This window comes from Oenanthe melanoleuca, chromosome 8 (genome assembly GCF_029582105.1).
Source record: "Oenanthe melanoleuca isolate GR-GAL-2019-014 chromosome 8, OMel1.0, whole genome shotgun sequence".
NCBI lineage: Eukaryota > Metazoa > Chordata > Aves > Passeriformes > Muscicapidae > Oenanthe > Oenanthe melanoleuca.
The window spans coordinates 22,702,955-22,724,129 of NC_079342.1; the positions used below are offsets into that span (position 1 = coordinate 22,702,955).

Genomic DNA, 21,175 nt, shown 5'->3' on the forward strand with positions numbered 1-21,175 from the left:
TATTTGCCTGGAATCAGTCAATTTCCTTTAATTAGTGCATGTCAGGTGTGTAAAAACACCTCAAACCACTTCCCTTGATGTCACTTTCTTGAACTTCTCCACTTCTACTGTTACTTCTCAACAGTAAAGCCAAACCCCTCCCAGAGCATCAGCCATCACAGAGCCTGTGAGAGAGATTTTTGTGCTATTTCTTGAGGTTTCACCTTAAAGATTTCTGTAACTGGATAATTTAGATTGCACACCAGTTTTCTGTCTTCTGAAATCATTCTCTCTTGAGTCACTGAAGGACTTCTGAGGCTAGATGATACAAAGTAAGTGCTTTTGAGTGTATCCATTTCTCCCCATTTTCTCAGTCATGGTGGTTTTCCTCCAGCTCTCCTAATCATTACCTTGTTACATTTTTCCCTGCCTGCACACAGTGCCAACATTCAGATAAACAGTTTACACACTACAGCCCCTTCTGCCATTTCATAAATCACTTCAGCACAAGGGGAGACTCCTAAAGCTGCCCAAAAGTCTCACACTCAGTCCCTGAGCTACAGCTGCCCTGGCCACTTAAAGTCCTCTCACTTTACACCAAGGAAGACAAAACAAATAGTACCTGAATCTGTTTAAACTACCTCAGGCCACAAAACCCACTGCAGAACCTCACTCCATTTCCTTCAGGAACAACACAGTCCATTGGTGAACTTAGAATTTCACATGCCATACTGAGAGCACCACAGCACTTTCCCAATCTTAACCCAAAGCAAAGACCAAGGACAGAGCTGGGGGGTTCCAAGCAGTCTTACTCCAATTAATCACTTTTAGCCTGCCATGTGAAAAAGCTGGTTCAAAGCTGGTGCTCCTGCTCAGCTTTGAAACCCAGTAGATGTGTAAAAAAACCCCACAAAGTTGTGTCAGGGACCCAAGTCATGTACAAGGCACTGCCAGATTTGGCCCATGATTGCACAACAAGATAATGAAGAACACTTCATTGTTTGATGGTGGGAACCTGACCCTTGGAAGAAAAACAATGGATTGGTCAACTGATAGGAAGGTAACCTGTGGAAGAGGAACAATACTCACTGGAGCTGTGGTCAGCATGGAGGGGGTATCATAATGACTGTGGCCTTGGCTCACACACTGGCCCCATGATATGATGCTGTAACTGGAAAAATTCCACTCCAGGGGAGGAGCTGCAAGGTTCTGGGGTGGAGGGGATGAGGAGGAGAACATGCTCACCACTTTGATCCAGGGGATGCTCTGAAGGTGCACAGCCTGCCTGAGCACTGTGCTCTATCTCCTCCTGCTCAGCAGCTTTCCACAAATTCAGGGATCAGTATGTGTTATGTGCTACTACAACTAATACAATAAATTTGCTTTGAAACCACAATTGTGTCTCAAGTTTTTTGTGCACAGGCATCCTTCTGAACCCATAACAAAAACAAGTACATGGAAAGTATTTTCCACTTCCACAGGGAAAGTGGAAAAATACCAGAAAAATATAGAGGTGTTTTATGTGACTCCTACTTTTCCAAAACACATTTAATTCTGGGAGAGCAAAGCTTGAGCAGCATCAGCCAAGGAACTGAAAATACAGGAAGAGAACAGAACTTGTCACATGGGTAGAACCACTGGCATCACCCAGGTCTTGCCTATATCAATAAATGGAGAATTATGGATTTATAAATACACATAAAGTAAAAGACCAATCAGCAAGACTGAGTCCTTGTCTGCTCTGAAATGGACACAGGCATTTAATTCCTGTATCCTTCATTTTTTCCCCTCCCTTGAAACCACCATCGAGTCCCCACTGCTACTGACTTCCAGAATCAGCTAAATGGAAAAACATTCACAAAACCCCCAAGCTAGAAACCCCAGTCCTGCTGTAAGGTGGTTTTTCATAAACTGCTACCTCTCTGCTTCTCTCTGGAAATCCCAGTTAAAGCAAACTCTAACCAGCACCCTAACCAGCTCCACCTCTCAGCAGCTCTATCCCAGGCTGACACTCCCCACATGTCCCTGCCCTGCTGTGGCTGCAGGGCTGGCAATGAGCCCAAGGAGCCCACAAGCTCCAGTTCAAGACCCTGCACGTGATGCAGAGACATTTTCCACCTTTCATTATTTGAATGAAGTTAAAAAACCAAAACAAGGGCAACTCAAATACCTCATATGTTTTAAAATCCCTGCTCTGTTTTCTGGTGAGGAGCACCTCGTGCTGATGCAGGGAAATGATGTGTCAGCACACAGGGAAATCCCAGAGCAAGAGGGAAGGAAGGAGAGGCTGCTCATAGGCACTGAGGTGTCACAGAACAAAGGATGAGGGTGGAAGAGATGTGGCTCTTGTTCCACAGTGACACCTGACAGTGCTGGATGCTCACCTGGTCACAGAGCCCTGCTCCTGCAGGGGCTTCTCACCAACACCTCTGGGACTTGCAACGTTGTGCACACAGGCCCTGTGGGCTCATGAAGTAAGAGACCTGTGGAGAAAGCAAGAGGGATTGTGAGGAAGGAATGACCCAGGCTGTGTGTGGGGCCATGGAGCAACCTCCATACTCACCATGGGCACCTGCTCCCACATGGACACCAGCAGGAACCTGGCTTGGCTTCCAGGTGGGAACTGCAGAATGGGCACCTTTATACAGCCACTGACTCCATGGGAGAGGGACACAGCCAAGGATCCCTGGAGCTGCACTTCCAGTTAACATTCAGGGTCAGGCTGGAGGGGGCTTGGAGCAACCTGGCCTAGTGAAAGGTGTCCCTGCCCACAGAAGGGGGCTGGACTGGGTGACCTTTAGAGGTGCCTTCCACAACCCAAACAATTCCAGGACCTTCCCACACAATGAAGAACACACACAGCTGCTCATCTTGCACCAGGTTCTATGTATTATCAGACCGGCTGACAGGTAATAACATGTCTTCTGCAGCAGAAAGCACAACATTGATCAGCAATTATTCAAATCAAACAAAAATTAAAACCAAAACCCCAGCCACACATACTCAATGCACAGATCTGCCAGCAGGTGAGTCCCCAGATGGCAATTCCAGGAGAGAATCCTCCCACTGCCCAGAAGCTCAGGGTCTGTGCCAGTACAGTCCATGATCACCTGGCCTCTGAGAAAAGTTTTTTTTAAAAAAAATAAACACCATATCCTGCTGGCATGTGAGCCAACAGCAAAAACATCAGAACTCATCCAAAACACAGAAAAGTTTGCTCCTCACATGAAAAAATATCCAGGCAAGTTGCCTTTCCGTCCTGCAACACACAATTCTATTAGGCTGTTGAGAGTAACATTGCTGTAGGCTCTTTTGGTTTTATAAAGAGAGTCTGTAACCTAACTTCTTGTATTTCAAGTTCCCAAAACTCCTACACTTGCTTTTATGGCCTAAATGAACAGGCCTGCCAAAAGGTTGTGGGGTTTTGTTTTCCTGAAGAACCAAGTTGAGGTGGGGGTGAAGCAGGATGTGACATGGACCAACTCTGCCTGCATTCCCTTCAGGCAGTGCAGAGACAAATCTATCCAGCCACTTCCTCTTGCATGGCTTCCGTGACTTCAGACATTCCAAGACATCCATTCTGGATCCAGAGGCCTGTTTAGATGGGATGCAGCAAGATTAAAAAGGAGCTGATGGGAAGCCAGCACTGGTTTTGTACAGGAGTGTGACAGGGAGAAGACATGACAGAGGAGCACTGCTCTCCTGCATTCTTCATTTTGGGGAAACATCTTGATTCTGCTAGGGATCCCTTTGGAAACCAACCCCAAATCCCCCAGATGCTCAGCAAACAGGGTGGTAAAAGCCTACAGACCTACAAGGAGTAACAGTGAGGCAGCAGCCCAGGTACAGCCATCCCAAAAGGCACTGACATTTGTACACCTCTATATATTAATCTTAATAAATACAGTGTTCTACACAAGGAACTGTGGAAGGATGTAATTCCAGGCTGGTTTCTTCTAACAAAAGCTTGCCAGGGCTTTTGCTTGGATCTAAAACTCTTGTTCCTCCTCCTTGTCCCACCCCGTCCTCGGCGCCTGGGCAGCCCAGCCCCGCGCGGCCCGTGGCAAGGCGGCAAGGAGACCACGTGAAGAGCTGCTCTACAACTTCCAAGGGTGAGAAGCTAACGTGTGAGGCAGGTTCAGCTGTTCAGGTCCCAGGAGGTGGCAGTCATAGCTCATCCCTGCCTGAGGGCGTGTCCAGGGAGGTGGGCAGCGCGTCCTTGTTCTGGGCGTCGCTGTGGATCTGGCCCTGCTGCCGCGACTTCCAGGAGTGCGTTCTGTCCCAGTCCGTGGACACGGTCTCGTTGTCCCAGATGGTGGAGGTCTCTGTGTCACTGAGGTAGCCTGGCTGCCCCGTGTAGTGCGTGGGGTAAACGAGCAGGGGCTCTGCTGAAAAGGCCTTCAAGTCTCTGGACTCGTAGTACTCCATGTACTTCGTGCTGCAGAGGAGAGAAACCATCAGCACAGGAACCTTCACTGCTGCCAAGAGTGGGAGATGTGGCCAGTCCAGGGAGCAGACTGGTGTGTTGGGGTGATGTGGCCAGAAATGTGAATTCTGTCACCATCTGTTGAGCCGGGTGGGGCAGTGACCCTGATCTCCTGGCACATATTATCTGCTAATGGGCCAGCTTTAAACCAGCTGGGCAATCATCTTTATCTTTCCCACAACCCATCCTCCCTCCAGGAGATATCATCTGCTGCTGGCCCATTCAGTCCCACTGCATGACTGATAAAATTCCATCATCCCACTGGGAGATGCTCCAGCCAGGGGAGCAGCCAAGCCTTTCCTACCCAGATAAAAACTGACATTTTGGACACCAAAGTACCTTCTTTCCACTGGATTCCAGAGGAAAGCCAGACCTTTCCACATCATCCCTGCACCTTCAGAGGAAAACTGCACCTTCTACAGGAGCACTGCTCCAGCTGAACCACATCTGCCACTGCAGGAGGATGCAGCCACCATTGAATGGGACTGCTGCCAACACCCTGACTGACTGACAGGGTGTCAGCTTGGATTCTGACTCTGTCAGGGTTGGGATTATTCTCTGTAATACTGTATTTCTATTTTAATTTTCCTAGTAAAGAGCTGTTATTCCTAATTCCCGTATCTTTGCCTGAGAGCCCCTTAATTTCAAAATTATAATAATAATTTGGAGAGAGGGGGTTTACATTCTGCATTTCAAAGAGAAGTTCCTGCCTTTATTGGCAGACACCTGTCCTTCAAACCAGGACAACTGGTCTGGGAGTTGGGGTAGGTGCTGGGGTACAGCCAGAACCATAGAACCATGTCCTCACAACCAGACACACCTGTACAGCCACAGCCTGCTCCCAGAGACAGACAAGTGCCTCAGATAACCAGCCCACAAGCCCACAATTCCCCTCTGTCAACTCCTTTGACTTGTGCCAGGAGGACAAAACCAAGCACCACAAGGAGTCCTCACCAAGATCTGGTTTAAGATCAGCCAGCAGGACCCAGCCCATCCCAGCCCCAGAGGGACTTACACAGGGTGCTTGTTGTACATGATGGGCAGGAACTCATCCACAGGCAGCATCTTGCTGAAGGGCTCGGCCCCAATGAGCTTCTGGGCCCCGTGGAGGGAGATGGCATAGCCCAGGGTCCAGTAGGAGTAATCAGCTTCCACCAGGTTCCGCACGTTGGGCACGGCGCGCTCGGGCTCCTGCACCTGCATCCTCTTCCGCCCAATGTAGCTGCAGGGGAGAGATCAGGCACAGAGGAGCCAAAGTGAATCCACTGCAATGTGGACAGGACTATTCCTGCCAGCCAGGCCAGGGCAAAGGTCAATCCCAGGAGCAATCCCTGACCCAGCTCCCAGATTTCTATCCTGCACCACTACCACACATCCAAGTCTTAGCCCAGTGGGTGGGACAGCTGTGAAAGGGAGTGATGCCTTAAATCCTGAGTCTTCTGTTCTGCTTGGGTATGCTTTTCCATTGTGCTTAGGGTGATGAAGACAAAATAGTCCAATTTCAGCTACTGATTCAAGGACAGTCTCTTCAAACTCCAGGCCCAAAGCATAAACAACATGAAAAGAGCAGGGCAGGCCAGCAAGCAAGGAGGATGAAACTTTACAGTTTGAGACTATTAATTGGATGGCTGACTCCTGTATGTAAATGGACTAAAGTCTATAAAGATGTGAGATCGTGTGTCCAAGCCCTCTTTTGCTTCCATCTTGGAGCCATCCAGGCAGGGGCCACACTGTGGCCCTGGCACTGCCAGGGTGTGGCCTTTGAAGGCCTCTCAGTAAATACCCATTTTCTTCCCCTTAACTCTTGTGTTCTCTGTTCCAGCTCCTCTAGGCATCAGAATCTAAGATGCCACAGTGTGAGGCTCAGGGCTCTGTCAGCATCTCCAGCACAGCTGAGGTCAAACAACACTGTCCACTGGGCAGGGATGGTGCCCACGGGGCCTCCTGGCAACAGCCACCCCAGAGGTGGATCTGTCCTGATGGGAAGGGCCACCAAGAAGGCTGTGCCACCCTCCCCTGCACTGCAGCACCAACCTGCACCTCTGCCAACCTCCCCACACACAGAACTCACATCAGCTCCCAGTCCAGCTGGGCTTGCTCGATGTCGTCCATCAGCTTCAGCAGCTTCCTCTTGAACTGGTGCTCGAAGCGCACGTCGTCCTCAATCACCAGGGTCTTCTCCAGGCCCCTGCTCACCACCTGGAACACCAGGGCTCCAGCATGAGCACAGGGCCCCCCTGGGTGCCCTGCTGCACTGGGGCCACCCTGACCTGGCACTGCCCCCACACCATGAAGGGAGGCTGCAGAACCACTCTGTGACATACACATGAGACACCAAGCCACTGGAATGTGCTCCTGCTCAGATGCAGAATAAAGGGGAAAAAACCAGGAGTGCTTCTTTTTAACCCCATTTGATTTTCAAAACCTTCTTGCCTTTCTTCTAAGCAAGCTTGCCCCAAACATGATATTGGATTGACTGCAAAAATAGCAATGAAAATGTTCTGATAAAAGCCTGGAGCTGAGGGCAAATGAATCACAGAATGGTTTGGGCTGGAAAGGACTTTAAAGTCCATCCAGGTCTCCCTGGCCTTGGATAAATCCAGGGATGGGGCAGCCACAGCTTCTCTGGACAATCTGTGCTAAGGCCTCAGCACCCTCACAGGGAAGAATTCCTTCCCAATATCCCATCTGACCCTGCCCTCCAACAGTGGAAAGCCTTCCCTGTGTCCTGTCCCTCCACACTAAGTCCCAAGTACCTCTCCAGCTCTCTTGGAGCCCCTTTAGGTACTGGAAAGGGGAGATGTGAGAGGTGAACACTTCACTCAAGAAAACCCCTGCAATCCAAGGAAATCAGCTCTATCCTACACTTCCAGTAACCTGGGCTGGATCCAGTGCTCTGCACCAGGACTGGCTGTGCACCAGGACACAGCCCCTTCCTGCAGGACCTCCAAGGCACCCCAAAATGCTCACCTCCTTCCAGATGTAGTAATGGCTCAGGAAGCAGCCAATCTCTCCTCTGGTGAGGGGCCTGGAGGAATAGGGGTCCCGGTACCCCGGCAGCATTTCGATGCTGAGAGCTTTGAGCTGACTCGTGTTCAGTGCTCTGCAAACAGAGAGTATTTATCACCCTTGCAAAAAAATAAGTCACTTCAAGCCAGACACAGGCACAGCATGGGGAATGCTGCTGATGTTCAGGGAAAAGCCACACCTTGAGAGAAATTCCTACATTTGTTTTGCTCAAAAACATAGAGGAAAATTAACTTCTTGATTTACATCTCTAAATCAAGCTGATAAATTGCATCCTTAACTCTGCCAAAGACTTCTCATGGGACCATCAATTATCTTTAACTCTGCCAAAAACTTCCTGTGGGACCATCCACTTGCCAGGTGCTTGGCTTTGATTAATTTTCTAAGGCCTTGACAGGATCCCAAGTCTCCAAGACCACTAAATGGTACATGGGCTCCTGTCTGCTTGGGGCCTTTTTGCAACTCACAGACTCAAAATTTCTGCCTTGATTTCTCATTATAAAAAGGTCTCAACAATACCTTAGAGTCATAAAACCATTAATATCAGAAAAGCCCTCGAATATCCTGAAATCCAAGCATTAACTCAGCAATTCTCCCAGGGATGGGGCATCCACCACTGCCCTGGTCAGTCTGTGCCAGTGCCTGACCACCCTCTGAGTGAAGAAATTTTTCCCACTTGTCCTGAACATTCCCTGGCACAGCTTGAGGCTTTTTCCTCTTGTCCTCTCCCTTGCTTGCTGGGAGCAGAGCCTGACTCCCCCTGGCTGCCCCTCCTGTAAGGGAGCTGTGCAGAGCCAGAAGGTCCCTCCCCTCTGAGCCTCCTTTTCTCCAGGCTGAGCTCTTCCAGCTGCTTCTCAACAGATTTATGCTCCAGACCTTAGAGTAAGCTTGGAAAGGCTGTGTCAGGGTTAATTCTGTAGCACCACAGCTCTGTAGGATGGACAGTATCCCCAGGAGATAACTCCTCCATTCACAGAAACCTGTGATTTTAACCCTAGTCTGAACCCCAGGGCCCTGGTTCTTTCACAGAGATTGAGTAATTGCAAAAGAGGAAAGAAACAGAGCAGAATTGCCCCAAATAGATGGTCAGGGAGATCCAAGTGGTGTTCAGCTCCCCCACAGCCAACCCTGCCCTGCTGGAAGCAGGTCAGGGCATCCAAGGAGATGCTGTGAAGCAGTAAAGCACATCCCACTCTGAAAACATCTTCAAGCCCAACCAAAACTCACTTTCCATCCACAGCCTCCACTACCTTCACTGCAATCTCCTGCTCGTAGAGCGTCCTCAGCATCCGATCCCGCCGGTCCTTGCGACGCTTCAGGTTGATCATGAAAATCTGGGAAGAGAAAGACATCAGGACATCAGACTCCAGCTGGGAGGGAGGGAGGAGGGAAGTGCTGATCCATCCCTCCCCAGCAGCTCCACTGGAAAAGCAGGTCTTGTGAAAATATCCTGTGGGTTCGTTCCAGGCTGTCTAGAATTTGTCAAAAAGCTCAAGTTGGTTTCGAGTTGAAAGTGCAGAGGCTTTTTCTCTAACAACTGCTTTTAATGGATGTTCACAGAGGAAATTTGCTCTTTGGGAATGAAGGAAAGTGAGGGAAGACCAGTTAGAGCCAAGTCTGTAATTTCCAAAGATACAGGATATTTAGGTTTATACCAAATAGAGTAACATCACCATCTGCAGCACCAATCCTAGAGGAACACTGACCCACAACACTGCACTGCTGGATTTAGGATGATCAGCAGGGCCACCATCAAAGTACAAGGCCATGGTAAAGAAAGGATTTTTGTCATTACTTCAGACACTGAAAATCCACTGTGATCCCTGCCAGAGCAGAGAGCCAAGGCTGAGAATAGAGATGTCTGGGCAGGGCTCCATCCAAAGCCTCAAGAGACTGGTGGAGGGCTGAGGACTGATGCCCTCATTGCAGGTAACCCTCAGGATTTCAGGGATAATTTTCAGTCCCAGGCAGGCTGGTACAAGCACAGCCTTGTAGTCTGTGGAGCAAACCCTCATCCCAGTAAGAAGCAGAACAAATTTCAGCTCAGTACAAATGAAAGAAAAACAAACTGGATAAATAAAGCATGGCCACAAAGGACAACATGGAAAAAACCTGGACCAGCTGTGCCTTAAACACAGATGCTCAGAGACACACAGCTGGATCAGGTTCAGCTTCAGGAGCCCCACAGACAGACAGAGCAGACCACACCAAGGAGACAAAGGCTCCCCTGATCCCCACAACTCCCTCTGTCCCAGAGCCACCCTGGCAGCTGCACACAGGGGCTGCTCTGGGGATAACACAGACACCAGGCAGTCACAGCCTGGCACATCCCTCTCCAGCCTCCTCCCCAGGCATGGCTTGCATCCCTGGGGTACCCAAGGTGGGCAGAACTCAACTGTGAGCCTGGATCCCCCACCTGCTTCCAGCTCCTAGCTCTCTGTCTGGTGAGAGAAATCCTTCCCTCCTGCCACTGAAAGCTGGAGAGCTTTACCAAAGGGCCAATGTCTGTCACAGATGGAAGGGAGGCCAAGCTGCTCTGCAGAGTCACAGCTGTAGAGCAAACAGCACAGGAACAGGGGAATTAAGCTGCATTTCAGCCTCACTTCTGCCTTCTCTTCCTGGCCAGACCAAAACATAAGAATTGTGGCATGGTTTAAGCTGGAAAGGATGTTAAGGATCAGGTGATGAGTGAGAAGACAAGACAAGGAGGAGCAGAGCAGGTTCCTTACTTCATCAAAGCCCATCTTGTCAGGGTGCTTCGGTGGGACAGAGATGTACTGGGAGGGCTCCACGGGAGGGCGATCGACTGGAAGAGAGCAGAGAGCCCGAGGTCACCCGGGCACAGGTGCAGTGACAGCAGCGCTCTGGAGGGGGCTCCCTCCCCCGGGATGAGGAGCTGCCGATGGGCACGGCAGCAAAGAGACTCCGGGGTGAAAACACGGACATGCAGCACCCCTTCCACACAGAACATGCGTTTGATCTGGGCCAGCTGAGGGGTTTGTGGATGGGGCTGACCTGAGCATGAAGCAATTCCATCCCTAGGTAGGAAAGTGGTGGAAAATTTCAGAGAACTGCGTATCAAAACAGGATTAAAGCAGGCAGGTCAGGATGCAGGCTCCCAAGAGAATGAGAGCTCTGCAGGCATTAACCTGGAGGGTCCATCATGGCAAGGGCACAGCAACTCACTCATGGCCTCGATCAGGGTGTGCACAAAATTCTCAGCTTCCTCCTGCAGCGACTGCTGCGGCTTCAGGGGCATGGGAAGGAACCCGTAGTGCTCACGGTTGCAGAGGAACATCTGGACTCCTGGGGGTCACAGAAAAGCACAAACTATCATCAGGCTGCTGCCAGGGCACTTCACTGCTCTCTGCCTACATAGCCACAAACACACTTGTGCCAGGACCTCAGCTCCAGAAAGTTCTGCTTCATAAGCAAGCATTTCAAAATCATTCCAGTTCCACTTTCTGTTTCGCCTGGCTGGCAGCAAGTGGCCTCTCTCATAAAACCAATCCCTACTAAATAACCCTTCAAGGGTCTGGGCTGACATGACAAGGGAGAATGGCTTCCCACTGAAACAGAGTGGGGTTAGCTGGGATATTGGGAAGGATTTGCTCCCAGTGAGGGTGGGGAGGCCCTGGCACAGGGTGCCCAGAGAAGCTGTGGGTGCCCTGGATCCCTGGAGGTGTCCAAGGCCAGGATGGATGGGGCTTGGAGCAACCTGGGACAGTGGAAGGTGTTCCTAAAACAAGATGATCTAACCCAGCCCATTCTATTCTTTATCACTGCTTCCTTTTGCTTTGGCTAGGAAATAAAGGTGATACATCTTCACCTGTGCTGGCAAAGGATTTGGAGGAATATATATGACAACAACTTTTGAAATGCCAAGTCACCACCAAACACAGCCCTCTCCTCTCCAGAATTATTTTTACTGTGCCCTGAAGATTAAAGGAAAATCCCAGAGTGGGACACCAGTGAGGAGAACAGATGTGATAACACTAACACCCTTCCACTCACAAACTTCTGCAACTGCTTGTTGAAGATGGGAAACAGAGAGAAGGTGCAAAGCCTGTTCTTGGAGCAGATGCATTTGCAGGGCACAGACTCACCCAGTGGCTGTAACTCTGCCTTTCACATATGCTCAAAAGCTACATCCAGGGAAGTATTTCCATTGTTCTTCATTGAGTCTGGTAAGGTTCTTTGTTAACTGACCCAAATCAAAGCTGCTAAAGCCCTAGGAACTGGCCAAAAACTGCCTCTTTTTTTTCTCCTTTAATGAAACAAGCTTAACCAGCCCCCTCCCTCGAGGAAATAAATGAAAAGCAGACACTACCTGGGTGTGCTGATGCTTTCATCTATTAGTGCCCCTAATCCATGGTATTTTTAGCAGAGTGGAACTGTTGGCATTAATGACTCTGATGTTTCTCTAATTTTAATTTCTACAACTAAATTGCTGGCTGTGCTACTTGCCAAAACACATTCAGCTGTCAGCTGTAATTGAGGTACATGGCAGAATTAAAAACCACTACCTGCTGACATTAATGGATTTGGCACTGATCTGATCAACTAATCTTATCTGGCTCACTGATCTCAGCTCTTATCTTCTGCTGCCTTGAACATACTTAATCTGCACAGATTCACACCAGTGCTCCTTTCTGCTTGGGATAAAAGGTACCTGAAAATGGTAAAGCTCCCCTCAAGTGGGGAGGGGGACTCACTTTTCAGCTCTGTTTTTATAATAAATGATTGGTACAAGGGATAGAAAAATGACAGGTATTTATATTACTACTCTTAATGGGCTTTAAAGGCAGTGTCCAGGATTTACAGTCATATCCTAAAACCACAGCTACAGTTAAGAAACTAAAATTGCATCCACTTCCCTATGACCAGACCTTCCTGTTGGCTGGCTCAGAGGGCTCAGAGACCCAGGCTGAAAGGCAGCTCAGGAGATCATGGACTCATGGAATGGTTTGGGTTGGAAGGGACCTTGAAGCTCATCTCCTTCCACCCCTGCCATGGGCAGGGACAACTTCCACTATCCCAAGTTTCTCCAAGCCCTGTCCAACCCAGCTTTGAACATTTCCAGGGATGGAGCTTCTCTGGGCAACCTGTACCAGAGCTTCTCCACCCTCATAGGGAACAATTCCTTCCTAATATCCCACCTGACCCTGCCCTTCCACCTGTCCTGTCCATCTCTTGTCCCAAGTCCCTCTCCATGTCTCTTAGAGCCCCTTAAGGTACTCGAAGGGACTCCTGGTCTCACCTGAGCTTCCTTTTCTCCTGGCTGGCTAAAAGCTCTCCTGTGAGTGCAAGGGGCTCTGCAGAGTCCAGTGCTGGCAATAACACACCCACTCTGAGCCTTGCTCAGATTCAGGACTCCCACACAGGCCACATCCTCTCCCACAGGTGGGACCACCTCTTTGGAGCATCACAGAACAGCTGCTTCCAGCAGCAGACTCCCTGCTGGAAATTGATGGCTTGATCTGAGGTGTAAGCACAGCTCTTGGCCTGGACAAAAGCCAATATAATTTCTGACTTCAGGGAAAGCAAGTGAAATTACTCCAAAAAGAAGTTTACCTCAAAGCTCATACATTTTTCACATTTCTGAACTTGGATGTCATCCTTTTATCCTGGGTGACAAAACTCAGCCCAGGACACAAGTCAACAATCTGAGCAGATCAACAGGCCAGACAGCTGGGGCAAAACCTTTCATGTCATGGGTCAGTCCTGGAAAAATCTAGTGTTCTAGGACAGAAGGAAAAAATGATGGGTTTGAATTCCTGAAATATCTCTGAAGCAGCAGTTACCACATGGGTTGGAGGCTGCACTTCTGGGAGAGCTGTCAGAGGAAGAAGTGGAGGGGCAGATTTTAAGCAGCCTGCTTTGCTCTCCAAACTTAAACCTCAACTCTTCTCTGGACTTGGGGATGTGGCACTTGGGGACAGGGCTCAAGGATGGATTTGGCAGTGCTGGGCAAACACTGGACTGAAGGGCCTTGGGGGACTCTGTGATTCTGCACTGATGCCCTAACTCTGAAATCAGGACCCTGAAGCTGCTCTGCAATTCACTCCTCACCTCTGCTTCCCAAGGGTTCCAATTCCAGCTCTTGCTGCCTCTCCTCCATCATTCATCTTATCTGACACTCCTCATCCACTCACAGCTGATTTTGAGAATGCCCTGCTCAGTCTGCCAAGACAACACCACCATTTTTGGTGCTGTCAAGATCTGCCAACCAGACCCAGCACTAAAACGGAAGCTATGGGCAGCTGGTGGCTGCTGTGCTGGTCTGGGAACAGTGGGAAGGGAGGCTCAGCCTGCAGAACAACAACAACAACAACAACAACCCTTCTTCCCTTGGCTTTCTCCCTCCCTGCCTGTTCCCAAGAGCAGCCCTTCCTGCTCTCCTTAACTTTACATCTTCTGCAGAGGACAGGGAGCACCAACTGCACATCATTCAGAGGATTCATGAACAACTTTTCCTTGATAATTCATTCCAGCAAGTCAATACTCGTGATCTCTGAACACTTATGGGTGCTGCAGAGGTTTCACCAATCCCTTTCTCCTTAAAATGCCCCAAACATTTCCCTTTTCCACACAGCAGGCAAAGAACAACACAGATGGCCATTACAGTTGTGGGAACCCCCTTCAGCTCTGACACTGACACAGGTCTGCCAGCCTGGACTGTGCTGGAGACAGAGCACTCACAAGAGCCACTCTCCAGAAATGAACAGGGCTAAACATCCTCACCACAAGCATGAACAGCAGCAGCATAAGGCAATTAAGAGACAGAGATGTGTCAGTGACACCTGGAGCTCTCTTAAAGCATCAACAGAGATTTCCTCTCCCTGGAAGTGCCCAAGGCCAGGCTGGACAGGGCTTGGAGCAACCTGGTCTAGTGGAAGGTGTCTGTGCCCATGGCAGGGTGTGGAGTGAGATGAGCTTTAAGGTCCCTCCTAACCTGAACAGTTCTAGGATTCTGTGTTTAAGGAGAGTCTCTTGTCCCCACCCTTTTCCTCATGGATCTTTTGGAAGAGGTAACTTTAGATACCTCACCCCAGACCACCTTCCACCCTCCCAGCACCCACCTGTGCTCACCTGCTGTGACACAAACCATTTTGCCTCTGAAATATTGCTCCATCCCAAGAACAGCCCCACATCCTTTGAAACTAGCAGCAATCCAAAACTGCCTTTCCAGTCACTTGCTGACTGGATCTCAGAGAGGAAAGGGAACAGGGTCTGAACTCCACATGTAAAGCCACCCAGGACTGTGGGGCTGTGAAGCTGCAGTGGAGCTCTGTGTGTCTCCAGCAGTGACCCCTCCCCAGCAGAGCCCTGGACACACCTGCTTGGCGACTGGAGAAGGCAAAGACCATGATATCATCAAAGCTCCAGGTGTAGTCCTGGTGGGGGGGGTAGAATGCCAGCCTGGCAGAAGCCTCCTTCCTCAGGTCAATGAGGAACGTGGAATGGACCATGGGCACAGCAAAACAGCCCATCCTCTTCCACTCCCGAATCAGGGGATACTCCAAGGTCCTCTTGTAGTAGCCCTGAAACCACAGAGGGAGCTCTTGTTACAAGAGATTCCTGCTTCAAAGCTGCTCCTCAGCAAAAGCTCTCCAGCAGAGGCTCACCAGGGCTCAGCTCCCAGCTTTTTCAGTGTCTCCCATTTGGAAATGGCTCAGTCAAGTATTTAGAAACAGTGTTCATCCCAAAAGCTAAAGACTGACCTTCTCCCTACTTTTCAGGAACACTTGGAGAGCCCAGCCCTTCCACTGCAAAACTCCCCTGCAATGGAGCTTCAAACCTCAGACTATTTTCTCCTGGTTCTTCAAAACCCTTTTTGCACTTAGACTCCTCAGCCTGATCCTGGAAGCTGCTGAGCATCCATGACATTCAAGAGGCACAAAGTCCATTTAGTAACTCAGAGAGGAGGATCTGCAAATTAATTCTATCCATCCCTTTAAAAAAAAATAATTTGTTGTCACTGCAGTGAAGGTGACATCTCAGTCTCTATCAGCTGTGTAGAAATCCCTGCTTCCTCCATCCTGGGGCAAGCAGGTTTGATACTCCTGACTCTGCACAGGGAGGCACTTCAGTCAGCTCCTGGGTAACTCCCTGTGCCCAGCAGCTCTGCTAGCCTTCCAGCACTCTTGAGTGCAACACCCACAGTCTATGGCTCATGTGGAAATAAATACAATTAATTCCTCCAGAAGAAAACACTAGAGCATCAAATTGACATCTGGTTGAATCCAGAGCAGATTCTGGGCTTTACACAAATAGTGAGTCACTAAAAGAAGTTCTGTGTTCTATTTTCTATGAGCATTCAGCACTGGCTGAGCAAAAGCCAGCAGAACTGCTCTGCCCTGGGCTATGGCGTGATGCACTTGCCTGATTATGGATCTGCCACCTCCTTCTGCCTTCAGACACACTTCAGACATACTGTGAGGATGGGATATCCCAAACACAGCCATACTGTGAGGATGGGATATCCCAAACACAGCCATACTGTGAGGATGGGATATCCCAAACACAGCCATACTGTGAGGATGGGATATCCCAAACACAGCATCCCCACTGCCACAGGAAGAGCAGGTGGGAAGAGATGTGACTGGCACTCCCAGCAAAGGAAGGGTTAACACAGTCACCCTTTAACAGACACCTGAGAGTGCCCACAAGGGAAGATGCTGGACACTCATCTCTCTCCCTCCAGTGGCTCACTCTGGGTTTGTGGGGTTGTTCCCTGCTCATAAATCAGGTGCAGGCAAGGAGGGCTCCACCTCCTCTCCTGGGTTTGCTCCATGACAGACAAATGCCATAAATGTCTGGAGCTGGGCTTGGCTCACTGTGGCTCTGTGTCAGGATGTGCTCCAGCTGTTGTTCCCTCCCCAGAGAGCAAGGCTGAGCACACAAAGCCCTGGGACTGCATGCAGAAACAAGAGAAAAGCAAAAATAAAGGGAGAACTCCTCTCCTGTTCACTCCAGCGCGATTATTTTTAACCAAATTGTGCAAGATGCCATTGCTGGTTTTCCTCTCCCCTTTTTCAGACAGTGCTGAGAGGTAGGGCTGGTGCACATGGGCAGAGATCCACTTCAGCCTGTGAAAACCCTGGCAGACTCAGGACTTAGCCTTAAAAACTTCACAATCAACACCTTTGCTATGAAGTTTATATCTCCATTTTCAAACAAAGTAAATAAACCCAAGTGAAACAAGTAAACACACCTTATCACACCCTCTTTCTTATCTCTATATTTACTTCCCAAGAATTTGGAAAGTTCAGGACCTTTCCCTGCTATTTTTTATCCAGTTACTCAGTCTGAACTGTGGAACTCCTTGCCAGAAGATGGTGTGGGTGCCAAAAATAGATTTGGACATGAATTTCTGTAGAATAAAAAAACAATCACTGAGAGCTTTAAAGACAAATATATTCCTCAAAAATCCAGAAGGGGATTGCCAGAGGAAAGAAAAGTATTTTGGGGAAGTAACAATCAGTTTTTTGCCCTATCCTTATAGTATTCCCTGGACATCTGCAGATGAACCTGTGCTCTGACCCAATGCAGTTGTTATATGGATCAGAAGAACATGAAAAGGCAACAATGAAACTCTAATTTTTAGGCTCAGCACCTGTTACATGCATATTTCAGCACACACACTCCCTGTAAGGCAAAGGATGTTGCATCACTTCAAAAATCTTGTTCACAGATGAGAAAGATAACCTAGACACAATGGAGATCTGTGCAAAGAAAAGCAAATTCCTCTCAGATTAGCATCACTATACAAAAAAATAACTGGCCTAAAATTATGCACCAAGGGTTTTAAAGCCCTTACAGAAACATGGAACCACCTTAAAAAAATTCTGACCTGCTTATCGTTATTTTTTGTGTGGTTAGTGAGATCATACCACATGTTAACACCACCTCAGAGCTACAGCAGCTTCTGTTCAGAAGAAAGCTACAGCAGCAGATGGGAAAGCCCAGGGAACAGGGAGGATGCCTGCTGAGACAGGGGCAGGAGCCCTGGAGGACACCACTGCACAGCCCCAGCACCCTTCACCTGCCTGGGGAGTGATGCCACACCAGAAGTTGGAGTAGAGGGAGCGGGACTCCAGCATCGGGGCCACCAGGGTCTTGTTTTCTGCTATCAGCAGGTTCAGGGTCTGTGGGTTGGTCAGTAAATTATCTGCATCAACAAACTAGAGAAGGAAGAGGAAAAAGAAAATTGTTAATAGATGAAACAGTATAATTCCCTTGATGCTTTCTAGGGAACGAGGCAGCCAGAGGCACATGAGCAGCCCTGGTGTGGCCACAGCCCCAGGGCAGTGCCTGTCCCCTGTGCTGCCACTGCTGGGGCACCTCTGACCCTTCCCAATGAGAAAGGGGCTGGAGCATGTCCAGGGAAGGGAATGGAGCTGGGGAAGGGGCTGAAGTACCAAGAGTGGCAGAGGGAGCTGGGAAAGGGGCTCAGCCTGGAGAAACGGAGGCTCAGAGGGGACCTTGTGGCTGTGCACAGCTCCCTGACAGGAGGGAACAGCCAGGGGGAGACAGGGCTCTACACCATGGGAAGTTTAGATTGGGTATTAGGAAAAATTTCCTCTAAAAGAATGGTCAGGCACTGAAATAGGCTGTCCAGGGCAGGGGTGGAGTCACCATCCCTGGAGGTGTCTGAAAAATGTGTAGATCTGCACTTGGGAATGTGGCTTAATGGTGAACGTGGCAGGTCACAACTGGACTCAGAGATCCCAGGCCTTTTCCAACCTTAACAACTTTATGATTCCATGAGGTCAGCTAAAAAAACCACCCTAAAAGCAGTGAGCTGGTGGGTTTGACTCCACAGGGCACAGGGCTGTCACAGGGAAACCTGGGGGCAGCTGCTCCCAGGCACAGCAATGAGATGGGCTCAGAGCTTCCCTGACTCCACACAACTCCCTGCCAGCACACACTCTGCACAACTATTTCCCTCACACTTCACCAGGTGAGGGTTCCATCTGAGGGAACCTTGCAGGTCACTCCCACCACCAGGACTGAGTTCAATCCTGATGCCAGTGCAGAAAGCTCCAAGCTTAGCCAAGGACTCACCTCCCTCACCGCAAAGGCTCACCAGACCAAGAAATGACCCACAACACCTCAATTTGTCTTTAGATGGAGAGAAAACTCTTTGACAGCCCCCAGCATCCAAGTGAGCACCAGGAAAGCTTCTGCCTGAGGCCAGTAAGACATCAGACTTGGCTCTTACCAGGATGTAGTCTGACCACTTCTCCCGGGCAGCGCGCAGCGCAGCCTGCCGCAGCTTCATCACGTGGGTGAATCGGGATGTGGGCCAGTGCTTGGGGCCAATCTCTTCTGGGTAAGAGCTACAAAAGAGAAAAAAGTTACTGTAATCCATGTCTGGGCTTTACTACACTGAAAAAGGAAGGAGGAAGAAAAAGGAAGGAGGAAGAAAAAGGAAGGAGGAAGAAAAAGGAGGGAAGGAAGGAAGAAAGGGGAAGGAAGGAAGAAAGGGGAAGGAAGGAAGAAAGGGGAAGGAAGGAAGAAAGGGGAAGGAAGGAAGAAAGGGGAAGGAAGGAAGAAAGGGGAAGGAAGGAAGAAAGGGGAAGGAAGGAAGAAAGGGGAAGGAAGGAAGAAAGGGGAAGGAAGGAAGAAAGGGGAAGAAAAAGTAAGAGTTCCATTGCTGCCCTCATTATGAAAGCCAAATAGCATTAGAGTCACCTCAGGCAACCCAGGAGAGGTTTTGAGGGAGAATAATTCCAAGTTCTGCTCTGGCATGAGCACAGAAAGCACCAGAGAACAAGCAGTGCCACAGTTTTCTGCCTACCCAGCAAAGCAGCACCATCCAAGGCAGGAGCTGCTGCAGAGAGGGGACCCCTCCAAACTGGCCTGGGGCTCCCTGGCCCTGCCAGACCCCAGGAACAAACCCATCTGCCCTCTCTAGGCTGCAAGTCCAGCTGCCTTGGCCCAGCAGGACCAGCAGAGCTGGGATGTGAAGGGGAAGGCAGCCTGGCCTCCCCCAGGCTCTGGGCATTACTGGGAACTGTTAACACATCCCAGGAACAGCTCCTCAATCTCCCAACACCCAGCCCCACAAGCAAGGCAAGGCAGCAAAGTCACATGCATGGCAGGATCAGCTCCAAAAGGAATGGCTTTTTAACAAAGATGGAAGGGAGCTCAGGGGCAGAGCCCAATGAGGAATACAAATCCAGGACTTTGAAACAGTGCCAGCATAAGTCAGGGAAGGAGCTAAGAATTTCAAAAGGTTTTTGCAGAACTTAAGCAAAGTTTGGCAGGATGAAGAAAACTAAATTCAAATGAAAGGATTAAATATGTCAATAAAACCAGCACTCCCTGGGGGTTTGTACCACAAACTTCCCATCACTGCAGTGAGGAACTCAAATATAAAAGCAAGCCCAAAGGAAGGGGAAGCTGATGTAATTTTCCTTGATGGAAGAAACTGAAAATGGAACAAACCCAGGAACAGCTGATTTAAAAAAAATAAAATTAAAGTAATAAAAACCCAACACACCATATTTCAAAGCAATGGTCCTGCAAGTCATGCAAAGTTATAATATGTGGAATTAAATATAGTTCTCTGGCTCAGCACTTACTTAATATTTGATGTCTCAGGGCTTTCATAGATACTATGGAATGGGTTATAATTTCTCTGCTTCCTTGTAAATAAAGAATGATCACTTTAATTCCCTGCAGCTCCTGATGTAATTTGTTTACCATGCAAAGAGAACAGCTACAGCTGCAAAATAACTGAATGGAAAATACTTTCTTCCACAAAATTCTGGATGAGGTTCTTCACTGAAGTCAGAGACCTTATCTCACCTTTTCCCCTAAGAAACAATTTTTATGGGACAGACTCCAGAAAGCAAATAATCCACATTTTAACACTTGGACACTGTTTGGAAACAGGAGACTCAGGAATTTGGGCTGTGCAGCCCAGAGCCATCCCAGGTACTCACACAGGTTCCTCCATGGGCCTCCACTCCACATCATGGTACAGGTGCTGCACATTCTTCAGCCACTCCCTGAGGATTGCTGTGGTGTTGTCAATGTTGTGGTCAGTGGCTGCCCTGGCAGAGCAAGAGCAAAGGAAACACGTTAGCACTAGGTTTGTGACTTTGCCTAAATCCCTGCTTTACCATGGAGTGCTCTGTCCAGTCCAGCCACCAAAAAAAAACAAAAAACAAGACACACAGTCGAGGTTTAAAGGTCTTTAAAAGTTAGCCCCAGCTGGCAACTGAGTACTACCACTGTGGAAAGGGAACAAAGCCTGTGGGGTGACACAAGAACCATTTAGTAACCGAAACAAATGACTAAAATGTGCTTTTAGTGGAGGGAAGGGACACAGTTCTTGCTGAAGAATTGTTTTTTTTCTTCAGTGTTGAGCTGAACAGACTGGAAGAGGAGGCAAAGATTCACATCCCTGACAGCAATCCCATGGAAATGCTCCCTCAGGGGCACACACTGCTCTGTGCCTGGGATGCTCAGGTCACAGGGCACAGGACCAGTGAGCCAAGTCCCATCCCAGCTGCCCTCCCTGGACCAAGGGCTGTGCCAGATCCCACCACAAACTCCTGTCACTGAAAGGGCTGCTCATTTCTCCTAACTGGAATGGGAGGGACAGCACAGTCCTGTGGCAGTGCACAGCTCAGCAAGCTCCACTGGGAATTTATAATCCCTTCATAT

General features: G+C 49.2%; 1 protein-coding gene across 2 annotated transcripts in view; it reads right to left on the reverse strand.

Annotated features, from left to right (window-relative positions):
* Positions 1–2,845: 2,845 nt before the first annotated feature.
* The window catches only part of COLGALT2 (collagen beta(1-O)galactosyltransferase 2), a 43,471-nt gene continuing 25,141 nt past the window's right edge, over positions 2,846–21,175 (reverse strand). For both annotated transcript variants that reach the window (XM_056497707.1, XM_056497708.1), the window contains exons 2-12: positions 20,449–20,559; positions 18,720–18,837; positions 17,545–17,679; positions 14,832–15,036; positions 10,679–10,798; positions 10,222–10,298; positions 8,720–8,826; positions 7,436–7,568; positions 6,537–6,664; positions 5,481–5,687; positions 2,846–4,417 (exon numbers count right to left, since the gene is read on the reverse strand). In XM_056497707.1, coding sequence (XP_056353682.1) covers positions 4,147–4,417; positions 5,481–5,687; positions 6,537–6,664; positions 7,436–7,568; positions 8,720–8,826; positions 10,222–10,298; positions 10,679–10,798; positions 14,832–15,036; positions 17,545–17,679; positions 18,720–18,837; positions 20,449–20,559 — 1,612 coding nt within the window. In that variant the 3' untranslated portion in view covers positions 2,846–4,146. The remainder of the gene's footprint in view (positions 4,418–5,480; positions 5,688–6,536; positions 6,665–7,435; positions 7,569–8,719; positions 8,827–10,221; positions 10,299–10,678; positions 10,799–14,831; positions 15,037–17,544; positions 17,680–18,719; positions 18,838–20,448; positions 20,560–21,175) is intronic.